General features: G+C 35.3%; 1 protein-coding gene across 7 annotated transcripts in view; it reads right to left on the minus strand.

Moving 5' to 3' along the window:
• TENM4 (teneurin transmembrane protein 4) overlaps positions 1 to 15,292 on the minus strand; it is a 1,252,272-nt gene that overhangs the window by 241,912 nt on the left and 995,068 nt on the right. For all 7 annotated transcript variants that reach the window (XM_074216997.1, XM_074217000.1, XM_074216995.1 and 4 more), the window contains 2 exons: positions 12,878 to 13,092; positions 10,324 to 10,534 (listed from right to left, as the gene is read on the minus strand). In XM_074216997.1, coding sequence (XP_074073098.1) covers positions 10,324 to 10,534; positions 12,878 to 13,092 — 426 coding nt within the window. The remainder of the gene's footprint in view (positions 1 to 10,323; positions 10,535 to 12,877; positions 13,093 to 15,292) is intronic.

Raw genomic sequence — 15,292 nt, forward strand, 5'->3', positions numbered from 1 at the left:
AATAGGTGGAGGAGATGCTGGAAGGAGAGAATCAAGAACTGAAAATAATTCAAAAAATTAATTTAAAAAGCTACTCATTGAATTGAATTAATTGTCAGAAGCTGAAAGGGATGGTCTAAGGTCCACAGTACATTAGCATCTTAGAATCTTATCTGAAGCAGGATATTAAGAGTATTTGTGACCTAGAACATAGGGAAGAGTAAGATGTAGAATGGGAGGGAAAGTCTAAGAAGAGGGAAAGAATGTCTCCTCACATCTGTACTTCAACTTGGGAGCCTGTGCTATATGGCCAACTCAGTAGTATTATTCCCAGCTGGGTTAGTCCCAAAAGGAAAAATCTCTGTACAATGGACAAAAAAGATGGGCATCATGAATTGAAGGCAATTTTAAGATAAAAAAATGAGGATAGAAATTAGAAATTACCTTAGAAATTAGAACTTAGAAAGTAACTAGTTAAGCCATATCATTGTACAGATAAGGAAAATGAGGTCTAGAGATAAGTGACATATAGAGAAGAAAGAGCATATCTAGAAATCAAGCCTTAGTCTTCTGTCTTAAATCCAAGGCTCTTTTCAGTTATTACCTATATTACCTAGAAAAGTTAATCTAAAAATAGGAGTTCTTAACCTGGGGAATCCATGATTTTTTTTTAATTTTTGATAATTACATTACAATATAGCTGGCTTCTTTTACAAATCTATATTTAATTTTGTACATTTAAAAACATTATTCTGAAAAGACAAAAGGATCCATGATATAGAAAAATGGTAAGAAACCCTGCTCTAGAGAATTAGGCTACCATTACAAAGACAGCAGTTAATGAGAATTCTTTTCCTTTCCCCACCATGAAGAACCCTAAAAATGGAAGATGTGGCAAAGATGGCAGAACAGACTTCTGGAAAAATCATTAGAGGAATTGGAGATAGAATTTCCTTAGTTGTGGGAAAGGCATAAAGTCTTCTTCAACAGAGTAAGCCAGTGACCCATGATAAAATCACATGTTGGTGTTGAAAATCATAGATTCAGGACAGAAAGTGATCTTACATGTCCTTAACTACAAGTTAGTGCTTGAGACAGAATTCAAACCCAGCTCTTCCTAACACCAAATCTAGAACTTATCTAAGCACTTCTCCATTCTTCTTCATGGCATCCATCATCTGATGTGGTCCAAAATCTCCTGTACACATCCCCTGTACAATTTGTTCCTTTGGTCCTAGTTGTGACAAGTCTAATTTCTTTTCATATATATGAAGATGATTCTTGGGAGGGAAAAGATTTGCATGGTAATATCAGGAGTCATATCCTATGAAATTAAGGAAAATCAGCATATGCTGATTAAACAGGACAGATAATATTAACACAACTGTACTGGAGCAGCTAGCTAGCAATCAGACCTTGATATAGACATTGACCCTGTTTTCCAACACAGTAGAAGAGACAGCCTGTGAATGTTAGTTGACTAGGCATAGATCTTGTAAATAAGCAGGGAATAGGAATAGGAATAGGAATAGGAGTAGGAGTAGGAGTAGGACTAGTATGGCCATAAGAGTTTTGAGATTCTATTGGAACACTCTAGAACTGATTCCTTCCACCAGAAATGGAGGCATACTTGAAATACTATAAAGAATATTCTTTCTCATTATATCATCTTATTTTGTTCTACATGCCGGACAGTGGGGTTAAAAGGCAACAAAAATGCTCCCTTCTTTAAGAAGTATCCACTGATATCCTCAAATTAGTGTCTTTACCCTCAAATCTTACAGAGGCCTTGTGTTGTACACTTAATATTGCACATTGTAATCGTCTGTTTCTCATCTTCCTTTAGACTATATGCTCCATGAGGGTAGAAGCCAAAGGACAGAGGTCTTAGCAAAATTTTTCCAATCCCCTAGCACCACAAAGAAGGACCTACACACATGGAGCACCTGGTAAATGAAGTGAAGACAGCAATGGATTAAGAGGTAGAAAATCCTGGGTTGAAACCTTGGTTCTACTCTATGACCTCAAGGAAATCAGTCAACAGCTATTTAATAAGAGCCTACTATGAGCCAAGGACTATGTGAAACACTGGGAATTCAAAGAAAGGCAAAAGCTCTGTTTCTACACTCACAATCTACTGGAAGCCACAACATGCAAAATAATTGCTACCTACAAGATGTATACAGTGTAAATATAAGGTGATCTCAGGGGGGAAAGGACTAAAAGACTGGAAAGGGATCTCACAGATGGTAGGATTTGAGCTGAATTATAAAGAAAAACAAGAAAGTTGGGGACCTTTTCCTAGGTCTCAGTTATCCCATTTATAAAATGGGAGAGCTAGATTAGACTTTCTCTAAGGTCCTTTCTTTCTTTAAAGCCTTTTATCTTAAATCTTTCCTGAATGAATGAGTGCAAACAAATTCATCCCTTTCATACAGTACTTTGCAACCATGGGCTGTGTATGGGCACATGTTTATATATATTTACATATTTCCTTTGGAAAGTGTTTTCAGATTTCTCATAGTGAAAGATAAACTCATTTCATTTAAAATCATCAGCTGGACTGAATTAGATGGGGAAAAAGGAAAAACATACACAATATCTCCATTTGTTAAATTAAACACAATTATTTCTTCTGTTACTTAATTACAAACAGACATGAATACCTCTGATTCCGACAGCTGAGATCTACTTAAATGTTCCATCTGAATTTTGGAATGCAATACTATGATGGATCAGGTTCCATTGTATGCATTAAGCAAACTTGAGAGGGAAAACTGTATATTGGGACCATAATGACTTCACTATAACTAGACCTAAACTTTTAATTAACCTGCCAAGACAAATTACAACTCCCAGTTCTCAGGTAACTATTGCAGGCAGCTGAGACTCAACACCAGCACCTCTTTAGGGAGAGAGAATAATGGCAGCCCTGGACCCAGAATGGTTTTGTATGAAAGAAAATAAAATGAACCTATTGAATAATTACTATGGAGTTTGGGAGGGGGCAGAATTTTTCAAAAAAAAAGAATAAAAAATGATGCTATAGCCTACATTTTATTAAGAATTTCTTTGTGAACAATTTTGTTTCTGCCTTTGGGCTGTCCAATGTGCCTGCATCCAACTCATTCAATAATAACAGCAGCTCATATTTGGTGAGGCACCATTGAACAATGGAAACAGTGGAAGACTAAGAGTCTAACATCCAACCAGAGTTTGAGTCTTTCTTAGAATCTTAGAGAAATTTCTTCTTTTTTCTGAGTCTCAGTTTTCTCACCTGTCAGATTAGGTTAGAAAAGAAGCTTTCTTAAGTCTCTTCCATCTCAGACATTCAGTGATATTATCATCCAATTTATAAAACCAAGTTCTAACTAGCAACTAGCTTTGAGACTTGAGGCTAATCATTCAATGTCTCTGGGCTTCTGTCAATTCATCCATACCTCAACCTAATTTATAAAAGGAAATGAATTTTGAGAAGTGATGCCTTCAAGTGTCAAGATCATGGGGAGAAAGAAATGCAGTGGGACAAAGAGGGAAGATATAATCATTTGCTTATACAGGAGACTATCTCCAGAGATTTTTACCAGGTTCACCAGACCTTGCAATGGAGTAAATATGGTTGACCTCATTCCTAGAACTTCCATCGTTAAAAGAAGCATACAGAAGAAGACTCCCTTAAAAAATCAATATAGTCTGTGGTTCTGCAGAGATGGTCAGTTACCAATGGCACAAGAGGTGGGGATCCTATCAAATATGAATGGACTGCATCATTGACCCCTCTGTAAAATGAGTGTTAGATTGACTGAAGGGAAAAGATTTTTCATAATGCTACATTCTGTCACCTTCCATAGACAGCTTGGTGAGATATGGAGAGTTAGATTCTAGAGAATCAAAGTTTCTTCATATATAAAATGAAAAGGTTGGGTTAGATAATTAGATAATCCTGAATTGATAATTCCTTGAAAGGAACTTTTACAAAGAAATTTGCCAATTAAGGGTTTCTCAAATTGGATTCTAAATATAAATGGTAATAATGATGATGGGTAGAGTACTTGGCCTGGAGTCAGAAAGACCTGAGTCTGAATCTGGTCTCAGTCACTTATTAGCTGTATGACTCTGAGCAAGTTACTTAACTTCTGTTTACCTCAGTTTCTTCATCTGAAAAAATGGGGAAAATAATTGTAAGGATCAAAATAGATAATAATTATAAAGTATACTTTATAGAGTATCTGGCATATAATAAGCACTATATAAATCTTAGCAATTATAATTGTCATCATTATTAATATTAATATTAATACTATGAATATTATAGTTATAATTTATATGGTGCTTTAAATTTGCAAAGTGTGTTTTTAGATATTATTTTATCTTCAAAATAACACTTGGAAGCATTATTATTATTTACCCAATTTTACAAATGAAGAAACTGAGGTGGACAACTGTTTCATAACTTGTCTAGAGCTCATAGCTAAGGCAGTATACGAGACTGAATTTGTTCTCAAGTTTTCCTGACTCCAGGTCCAGTGCCTTATACACCTGAAGAGAATCACTTTGGTTTTTCGACATGATGTGAATAGAGTACTTTGAGAAAGTGTTGATGCTAATGATATTTTCCCTCTTTTAAATTCTAAATATATCAAATTACATTTGCATTAGTAAACTTATTATATTCACAGATCTAAAACCTCATTTCAGTTGTCACTTTTTTGTGAAGCCTTTCCTCCCCCTCCCTGCAAAGTTGCCAGGGTCTTTCACCAAAATTACCTAATTTATACTTTTATATAATTCATAGTAATTTTCATATGGATTCAGTGTTTCTCATGCTAAAATGCAAACTTCTTGGGGACAGGGATTGCTTCATTTTTGTCTTCATATCTACAGAACCAGTACTTACTGAGACATTGATTAGTATATGATCACAGGCATTAATCTGCTGGATTAATGTTATTAATTTATTATTTAATTTATCTTATTGATAAAAGATATTAATAAACTTAATCATTAGAATCTTATTTTCTTACCTGTAAAACTAAGATAATGAAATGTGTGCTCCCTATGTCACAAAGTCGATGAGAAGAAAGCTATTTGTAGAATAAGTCATAATACAAATATGAGTTAATATTTAGTTCAATTCCTTAATTTTACAGATGGGAAAAATGAGATCCTGCATTTAGCAAATAAGTCAAGATTCAAACCCAGGTCTGACTTTTAATCCAGTGATTATCTAGGACACCAGGCATAGCAGGCATCCAATCAGAATATTCTGAAAAGAAGCAAGAGAGTTAAGGCCAAATAAAGCAAGAACAGACCCATGAATTCATTAATTAGGGTTGCATCCCTTCAATAATGGTAGAAAAGATGTTACTTGCAAGAGTTGTTCACACAAATCTTGCAGATGAGTCCAAACAGGATAAGGAAAATCTAGGTTGAGTTACGACTTTATGTTTTTATCTCATATTACTTCCTTCCATTCAGACTCTGGTTCAATCAAACTGAATGGTTCTCTCTCCCTGAATACAGTTTTCCTCCTTTCATGACTTTCTTTGGCTCATATAGTCTTCCATGACTGGAATCTCCTCTAGGTCTCACAAAACAATTTGTTTTTGAACTCCCTTATCATGCCATGAAGTGTCCTACGGGACTGAAACAAGCAACAACTTACCTTCCTTTTGTAATACAGTTATCCTGCTCTATATGAGGAGGAACTTCCTTGCACTCTTTTGTTTCTTTCAAAGCATCTAAAGACAATATGGCCCTCAGTAATTTTTTTTATTTTGATAACAAAATCTACTCAACTTTCTTGAAACCACTAAAAATGATAACTGAAGATCAGTGAGAAAGATATCACATTTTACCTAGGGCTACATAGTTTTCATCTTGTGCTATACTGAGCATGCCATATAAGTATATTTATATATGTATATGGTTGTGAGTATGCATATATGCTCATATATATGGATGTGAGTATATATGGGTATAAGTGTGTTCTCTTAATATCATACTATTTTTTTCAAATTTTTACTTGGCTTAATAAAAAGATCACAGACACATAAAACTTCAAGGTGGGGAGGGGGAAAGCCAAAAAACATATATTAAGTATCTTCTTTATTCTAAACACTTTGCAAAATTTCTTTTACCTTAGAGTAAAAATTCTTAACCTTGGGTCTGGGAACTTAAAAAAAATTATAAATATATTTCAAAACCATTGGTTTCCTTTGCAATCTTAGTATTTTATATTCAAAATATGAAAAGTATGAATTTAGAGTCAACTCCATTCCAAAAGTTCATGTAGGCTATTTGTGCTCTGATTGTGGTAGAGGCTTATATTTATCTGATAGTGACATTTGGACACTGTGTCTTGAACCCAACATAGATGACGAGTTGATCCTCTTTGATTGTGAAAAACAACCACCAACTATTCTGAGAAAGGGTCCAAAGGCTTCCCCAGACTGTCAGAGGGGTCTATGATGGAAATAAGAATAGGAACACTTGTCTGAGAGCTATGAGAAAATTCCCCCAATGATACCAAGGAAGCAAGTGAGAAAGTTGGGATTTAGTTCACAATTTTGGTATAAAAGATGTTAGTGGTTGAAGACACCTGAGAAGTCATCTTGCCCAATCCCCTCATTTTACAGAGATATAAAATGGGACCCAGAAAGTTGAAGTAACTTGTGCATAATAAAATAGACACTAAATGACAAAGGTATTAGGATGCAAAGCCTGAAGCTCTTCCTACAATACAAAACTGCTGTAGAAGTTTGGTTTTTTTATTTTCAAAAAGTATAATTCAATAACGCAATCTTTATTTCTCAGTTCATCAGAAGTTTAGGTATTGGCAGTCAAGACTGAATTACAGATACCAATATGCACTGGTCCATTTGACCACCTAGGTGAATTGTAGGCATGGCAATTAGGGGCAAGCAAAACCTATAGAGCTTATGGTCATATTGTAAATAACTAAATGTATGAGAGAAAGGGCTCAATTTTGGCTTCAGGAGAAGTGAGTTATACTACTTATTAGAGTGTGACCTTACATTATCTCTCTTATTCCTCTGAATCTCAATTTCCCCATCTGTAATTTGGGATTAATAAAACTAATATTACCCATCTCACAGAGTTCTTGTGATGAAAATGATAAAGTGATGAAATGATAAACCTTAGAGGGCTTTAGAAATGGAATCTATGACTATTATAATGCTGTTAGAGAACTCATTTCTATTCCAAATTGTTGGGCAAGCACTTATTGGGAGCCTCAATGAATCCCACTCACAAAGATTGGGGCATAGCTCTGGACCCATTCCGGGATTGGTAAAGTGGAACTAGAAGGGTTTTCTGGCTGGCGTCATTAATATTGGGAATCTAGAAGAAAGAAAAGGCTAAGCTCACCTCACCAAACACAGAACTTAGCATATAGTAAACATTTAATGAATATTTACTGAAATGAATTTATTGAACCCATATACGACAATGTAACAGAGAAGAAAATAATGAACATAATAAATATGTATTTAGCTGGGACTCATCAAACCACCTTATACAAATTTTCTGCCTTGAATTCTCATCTGGTTTTACTACTTGGGGACTTTTCTGACTTCTACCATACCATGAGGTAACTTCTTTTTCTCACATCCTCCTCACTTTTTAAATTTCTTTTTATATATTGTCTTCTCCCTTTAGATTGTAAGCTCTTTGAGGGAAAGGAATGTCTTTCTTTTTTGAATTTGTATCCCTAGTTCTTAGTATAGTGTTTAGCATATAGTGGGTACTTAATAAATATTTTCTAATTGACTGATTGAAATCAAACTGAATAATTCAATTCCCCTGGAATGTTCTTTATACTTTTTTTAAGGAGAGCAAAATGGATAGCAAAATGACAAGAGAGCAGCCCAGCAACTAGAAATTTCAAAAAAATCAACCCTAAGAGTATTGTATAGACCCAAGTCATTAAGCACAAGATCCCAAATTATCAGAGTTCAAAAGGACTAGAGAACACAGAATATCATAGCTAGTTGGGACCCTTAGAGATAATATAGTACAAATTTCTCATTATATAGATGAGGGAATTGATTCAGAGCACAGAAATAACGTATCCAAGGTCACAAAAAAGGATGAGGTGGAATAGCTAAGAGTGGATCCCAGATTTCCTGATTCTTTATTCAGGAATTCCCATTGTACTTCCATGCCTCCCAATTTCCTAAATTAAATTCATCTAAAATCCTAGGCAATGCTGGTTGATACAGAATGATGATTCTATAATCCTTCATCATGCAAGAAAAACCCAAGTTATGCTCATTTTACCTATTTACTAAGGCAGGAAAACCTATTAATATAGCAAAAATATTTCATGCAAAAGAATTGAAACAAAAAAATTTTCAGCAGTTTTAAGTGAACTGAAAAATTAATTAATCAGAAGTCTATTCCTTTAGAATCTGGATGATTTTGGTTTTACTTCCTTAGGTACTGTGTATTATCACCAGTCTGTGCATTACAGCTCTCTCTATGGATGTGTCCCTCCTTCTCTTTCAATTCATTTCATTTAAATTCAATATGATTATATTATTTGCCTGCTATATGTCAAGCATTTTGCTAGTTGCTGGGGATAATAAGACAGGACTCAAACCATTTGATGAGAGGGAAATAACATGAAAACAGTGATGTCAATTAAAAAAATGCTTATGAACGCACACTAAGAATTCCATTGATGTATGTATATAGAAAACTCCTGGGTAGAAGAATCTTCTAAAGCAATCAGTATCTTCTCAACAATTTATAATCTTAGACTGTTTTCTGAGAAGGGGGAAATAAGAGGTGACCTATTTATCTAGGTTTAGAAGTAGAATCTGATAGAGCAGAGAGCCCAGTTCTCAATCCATTCACTCCACTATCTGGTGTCTCTCCAATACAAAAACAAACAAATAAATAATTTGGCAGGCATCAAGGAGTAGGGAGAAGAATCACCAGATGGAATCAGGGAAGGCTTCTTGTAGGGGATAGTATCAGAGTTGAGTTTTTCTCCCGGTTTTGCAAGACAATGGGTTAAGTGACTTGCCCAAAGTCACACAGGTAGGTAATTATTAAGTGTCTGAGGCTGGATTTGAACTCAGTTCCTCCTGACTCCAGGGTGAGTTCTCTATTCACTGTGCCATCTAGCTGCTTGCAAAGTTGAGTTTTAAAGTAAACCAAAACATCTTATTTAGCTCAATGCATCTTAGTTATTCAATTCAACTTAGCAATAATACATCTTAGCTGCAATCCAGTCTCCAAATAGTAGAATTTAAATGTTTATTGCACTGTACTTTTTATTTTCTTTCTTTGCCCTACTGTAATGAGGCAGATCAGAAGAGAAAACAAGACTCCCTGGTTTTTCTTCTACAAATAGCTCTCTTTTCCCTATTGACTCAAGAAAGATCAAAGATGCTAATATTGTAAAGTTTTAGCATAGTGTCTCATAGATGATAGGTGCTGTATATACATACATACATACATACATATATATGTATATATATATATGCTTAATCCTTTCCTACCCTTCTCTTCCTGTCTTTACCCCCCACAAGATCACCAACTCTTTGGTTAGAATACTCCCATCAGTTGCAATGACTAAAAATACAAACAATTTTTCCATTCTTCTCCCTGATCGATGGTTTGGGTTATCTTACTACTAATCATCAAAATAAAGAGTATAACTGATATGGTAACAATTATATTGTAGAAACAAACAACTGTGAAAGAATTAATAACCAAGTCAATGGCTTATCATGATTCCAAAGGACTAATGATGAAGCCATTTTCTTACAGAGAGAGAGAGAGAGAATGAGCTCAACATATTTGGATGTAGCCAGTGAAGGAACTTACGTTGCTTGACTCTGCATATTTGATAGTAGGGTTTTGGTGGAGTTTTTTTCCTTTTCCAATTAGGAAAGTGGAAGAAAGAGAAAAATGGATTTTTTTTCTTCATTGAAAAAAGTTAATTAAAAAAACCCAACTGAGTAAATTACCTTTGAAAGAAATGAGCATCCACAATGAAAACACAAAGTTAGGGGAAGGTAAGTAGAGAGCAAACCAACTGAGACATTCCAGAATCTTAAAAGGGGTCAGTTTAAGTAGCTGGTACATCCAAGCCATCTATGTATCTCCACAGACAACAAAGTAAATGTGTCTAAACTTGTTCCATGTTTTCACATAATCAAAAGTGTGGACATGGAGAAAATTATTTCTACCCATCCCGTGTCTCTTTGTTCATATGCATCTAAAATGGATATGGTAAAAATTCAAGTCATTACCTGTCCACATAGTTACCAAAATGAGTATGGGGAAAGGTGATATCTTTAATTCCCTTACCAATAGCAGTGGTGAGAAAAGAAACCACTTCAGATTCCTTTCCATCATTGTAGAAAGCCAGGTGCCAAATCCCAGAATCCAAATATTGGATGAAGCCAGTCTCATGGCTGGAGGGAGGAACAGAACCTCGGGACTGGCGTTGAGGGCCTTCCAAGCTCCTCACCTCCTGAGTCAATAGTCGCCTCCCATCTAAGAGCTCCACAAAATCAAACTAAGGAATAAAGAAAAAAGGAAGGGAGAGAAGAAAATCAGCAGTCTGTTTTAGGTTAATTCCAAATGTCTATCTTGGATTTTAACATGAAGGATAGCAGGAAATCCAAGATGGGACATGGGAGAGAGGTTAATGCCATTTGATGGTTGATTAACCAACACAAGCTTCACAAACTGCATATTTCTTGGGAATCTTGTCCATCACTAGTGAATGAAGAATAACTGCATTCTCCCCCTCCCCTACATCCTTCACTTGCCACATACATGGCTGATTTTTTATACTGTTGGGCATAGTATAACTACTTGAATTCCAGAGCTAGAATAAACTTGAAGGAGTCATTTATTTCCTCTGTCTCTAAATTAGCCCACAATATCAACCATCTTGGATAGATTTTTCTTTTTAAATTTTCCTATAACTTAAAAGAAAATAACTTTGAAAGACTTAAGAATTTTAATCAATGAAATAACCAACATGATATCCAAGGACCAATGATGAAACTTGCCTCCCATGTTATATGATAGACCATAAGTATACATTTTTGGAGCATTGGCAAAATGTTTTTCTTTTATTTTTCCTTGATTATATTTATGTTATAAGAGAGTCATTTTGGAGGAGGGAGGGAGAAGTTAGGAGGGACAGAGAAGTAAGGAGAGGAAAAAGAAGAAAGAAGGGAAATGAAAGAAGGGGGAGAAGGAAGGAAGAAAAAAACATGTAACATTTTAAAAATTCAATGGAAAAAAGAAATTCAAAAGGGGACACAAACTGGACAATATGTTTGATAATTAGTTAATATAGACTTTTAAAAACAAAACTTTTATAATAGAAGTTAGATTTTATATATTTTTTTGTTCTTCTCTGCATGTAAATGGTTGTTGATATTAAATCCATAAGAAAAATTTTTTAAAAAGATATAATATCCCTGTTATTTTTTTTTTCAGGAGGGGAGGTGAATTCAAGAAGGAAGAAATAGAAAGAAATAGAGATGGAAGATGGAAAGAAGGAAACTTTGAAAAGAAAGGAAACAGGTATTTAGAGTTAGAAGGGCCCTAAGACTTCATTTTAAACCACCATTTTCATTTTACAATAAGCAATAGCTAAAGGAAAGCAGACAAGTGAATGACTACTCATTAGGAATGCTACAGAGGGGAGTTTTGCTCTGATATGAATGGCCTTTGAAATGGTAAATGACTTCTGAAAGCTCTTATAAATCTGAAATTTTTGTGGTTATATGAGAAATGATTTGCTAGAAAGGGCTAATGAGAAATTTTTCTGAATCTTCTTTATCACTAACTCAGTTCAACAATGTGTAGTACACTGTGCTTGGAATTGTGGCTACAGGAATGAAGAATGGCAAATTCCCAGCCTTTGAGAAATTTGTGGTTTTATAGGGCAACTGAAGCATATGTGTATTCATACATGCATATATGTATATGTATGCCTGTCTATCTACCTATCTATCTGACTCAAAATTAAAGTGGTAGGAAAGCCAAAAAAGGTAATGACAGATTAGAGAGGGAGAGCTTCCCTTTAGTCCAGGAATTAGGTGAGGAGGCTCCATGGAGGAGACGGCCTTGGGACTGGGTCTTGAAAGAAGAGGAGGATTTCAAAAGGCAGAGATTATATACACTGTTTGGAAACGTACATTTATTGTTTGTAGAATTTAGGATTGGAAGGATCTGCAGAGGCCATATTCCATTAAAAATCTAAAGAATTAAATGGCTAGTCCAAGATCACAGGACTAGTGAGGAGCAGAGCCAGGATTTGAAATCAACTCTTCTCTTTTTATTTTTTGACTCTATCAGGTTAAATGATTTTTCCAGGGTCACAACTAGTAATTGTCTAAGGTCAAATTTGAACTCAGAGCCTCAGGATTCCAGGGTTGGTGCTTTATCTACTCTGCCACTTAATTACTCATGAAAATAGGTTTTCTAATCTTGTTACAATCACAGTGTGGAGCCAGACTGTATAGGGGCTCTGAATGCAAAGTTAAGGAATTTGTACTTTATCTCATAGGGCATGTAGAATCTTGCTTAAAATCTCCAGGGATTAAAAGCAAAAAACAAAGCCTTACTACCTTGGACTTTTAGGTATGGCAAGAGATAATAGAACAGAAAAATTTTCTATTTTCTTTTTTGAAATTAGAATGATAGACCTTTAGAGCTAGATGGGACTTTTAGAATCACTTAGTTCAACCAAGAAATGCCTTAGACAATTAAATGGATTATTTTACTTCTTGATGAAGAAAAAAATTGAAAAGCTGAGATGAGTGATTCTTGGTTATGGTGTTAATTCTGCTGGATATGAGTAATTTGGAGAAAACCATCAATAAAGACTCCTGATTACCTGTGTATGTGAAGGGGGAAGGCCTTTTCTGCCATAAATCCCAACCAGAGCTGCTTTTCCCAAGGACACGTTGAATTTCAGATGCACAGGGTGATCTATGAACACCTGAGATCTCCAAAAAATACCTGGAGGGATCTTCTGGGATGCTCTTCTCCCCACATCGATTTCTCCTGAGTCGATAAAACTCTCCTCTGGAAAGAAACTACTAGGCTTTCCTAACAAGACAAGGGTGGGAAGAAAACAAAAACAACAGAAATCTAATTAATTCACAATCAAAAGAAGACATGGACATTGTTAAGTCCATTAGAACTTGGGGTATACAAATTGTGAAGAATTGTCTCAGGGTCTTCTGAATGATTCTATATCCAAGGCCTTCCCACTCAAAATATTCTGAAAAATCAAAACATTTGTAACTTTCTTTATAAAAGACAAGAATAATTCTCATTTCTTTAGTGATTTCCATACATGGAAACCATTAAACCAAGAGATTCAATGCAAGAATTACTGTGCCTTGTCTTATAGATGAGGAGCTGAGACTCAGCAATATGCCTAAGTCACGTATTTTGGTAAATTCAAGAGCTAGGATATCCACCTGGTGGTTTTGGAACCCAAGTCCAAAAATAAAAGCAGTCATTTCAGTGGTGCTTTGAAGACTTAGTCAAGCTCTGAAGGATAGTAAGAAGATTCAAGCCTTGTACTTTACTGAATCTGATTCCATTTTTTGAGGTCTTTCCTTACAATTACCTGGTGAAGTAGGTAAGATTAATATCTCTTTTACATGTGAGGGAACTGAAGCTCAAAGACTTGTTCACGTTCATACAAATAGTATCTTCCCAACTCAACACCAGACTTCTATCCATGACTCCATGTTATCATTAATACCCATCTTACAGGTGGAGAAACTGAGCCTCAGGAAAGGAGTATAATTGCTCAACGTCACAGTGCTAAGAAGAAAGTGTTGGATCCAGGCCTAGAGGCCAACCCTCAATCCCAAATTCAGAGCTCTTCTTACTAAGTCATGGTGCCTTATGGTTCTTTCTCGGCTCAGATTTTTCGGCTAGAAATATGCATGTCTCCAAAGCAGCATGGGTCCTCCCCAAGGCCCATCTGTTTACTAAGCAACTCCACGGCTTGTTATGTTTTGATTCTAAAAATAATAATTTGCTGTTATACACAATTGTGTGTGTGTGTGTGTGTGTGTATGTGTGTGTGTGGTGTGTGTGTGTGTGTGTGTGTAGTATGTGTAAAACCACACACTCAAAATAGCAAAAGGAAAGAAAATAGGTGTGATTAATAAATTTCCAACTGATAATAACAGTTTTAGAGTGGGTGGTATGTTATGGGTAGATCACCCTCACCGAAAATAGTAACTGGTCATGCCAAAACAAGATGACAAATTCAATAACTAAAAAACCAAGGAAGGCAACTTTGTTGAAGCAGGGAAGTAATAATAATAATAATAATAATAATAATAAATTAATAAAATTCTGTAAAATTTCATTGACAAGGCCATGGATTAAATGGGGAGAGGGGGGCTGGGGAGGCAGGTACGTTACAGGAAAAGGTTGACAGGATATTTTTGAGATCATTTGTTTTAATCTTTCCTCTCTTATTTTAACAATTAACAATAATATTAGCTAAGACTTGCATATTACTTTAAAGTTAACTTCCTCATTTGATCCTCTCAAAAACTTAGTCAACTATAGCTCCCATTTTACAGGTATGAAAACAGAGAAGTTATGTGACTAGCCCATAGTGACAAAGTAAAATGTGAGATATGAATCCAGCTTTCCCTCAATATAAATCCAGAGCTCTTTAACAGGAGAAGAGATAGGTTCTGAGATGGGAAGCCCAAGTACATAACTGAGTCAGCATTCAAATCTTGCTCTCAGGACTTCAAATGGAGTGCTCTTTCCCACTATATTCCTTTCAAAGAAGGAATGTTAAATCTCTAGAGGGAAACTACAGGATCATTGGTCTGGAACTTGAAGAGCACCTCAGAGATTAACTTTCTTCAGTTCCTTCATTTTACAGATAAGGATACTGAGGCCCAGAGAGCTCAAATGATTTATTCAATGTCACAAAGGCAGTTAAGTATCAGAGATGCTTTGTGGACTTTTTAGAAACCAGGTCTTGAATAAAAAGAGCAGTAAGACATTTACTGGATAACCATGTTCTTTATTTAAATGAATGAGATGAGGGCAATACTAAAGATGGCACCCAAATCTGGCTAGGGGGTCCAATCTATCTCACTCACTCAGAAACCAGAAAGTTACCATTAATCTGCCTATTTTTTTTAATTATACAATATTTTTCTCCCATTCTATGAAAAATAAGTTCATGATCTATTTGGGTTCCTACATAGCTTATTAAATACCCAACTTTCTTCCTTTTCCATCCATATTTACTCAGCCT

Source organism: Macrotis lagotis, chromosome 1 (genome assembly GCF_037893015.1).
Source record: "Macrotis lagotis isolate mMagLag1 chromosome 1, bilby.v1.9.chrom.fasta, whole genome shotgun sequence".
In the NCBI taxonomy this organism is placed as follows: domain Eukaryota; kingdom Metazoa; phylum Chordata; class Mammalia; order Peramelemorphia; family Peramelidae; genus Macrotis; species Macrotis lagotis.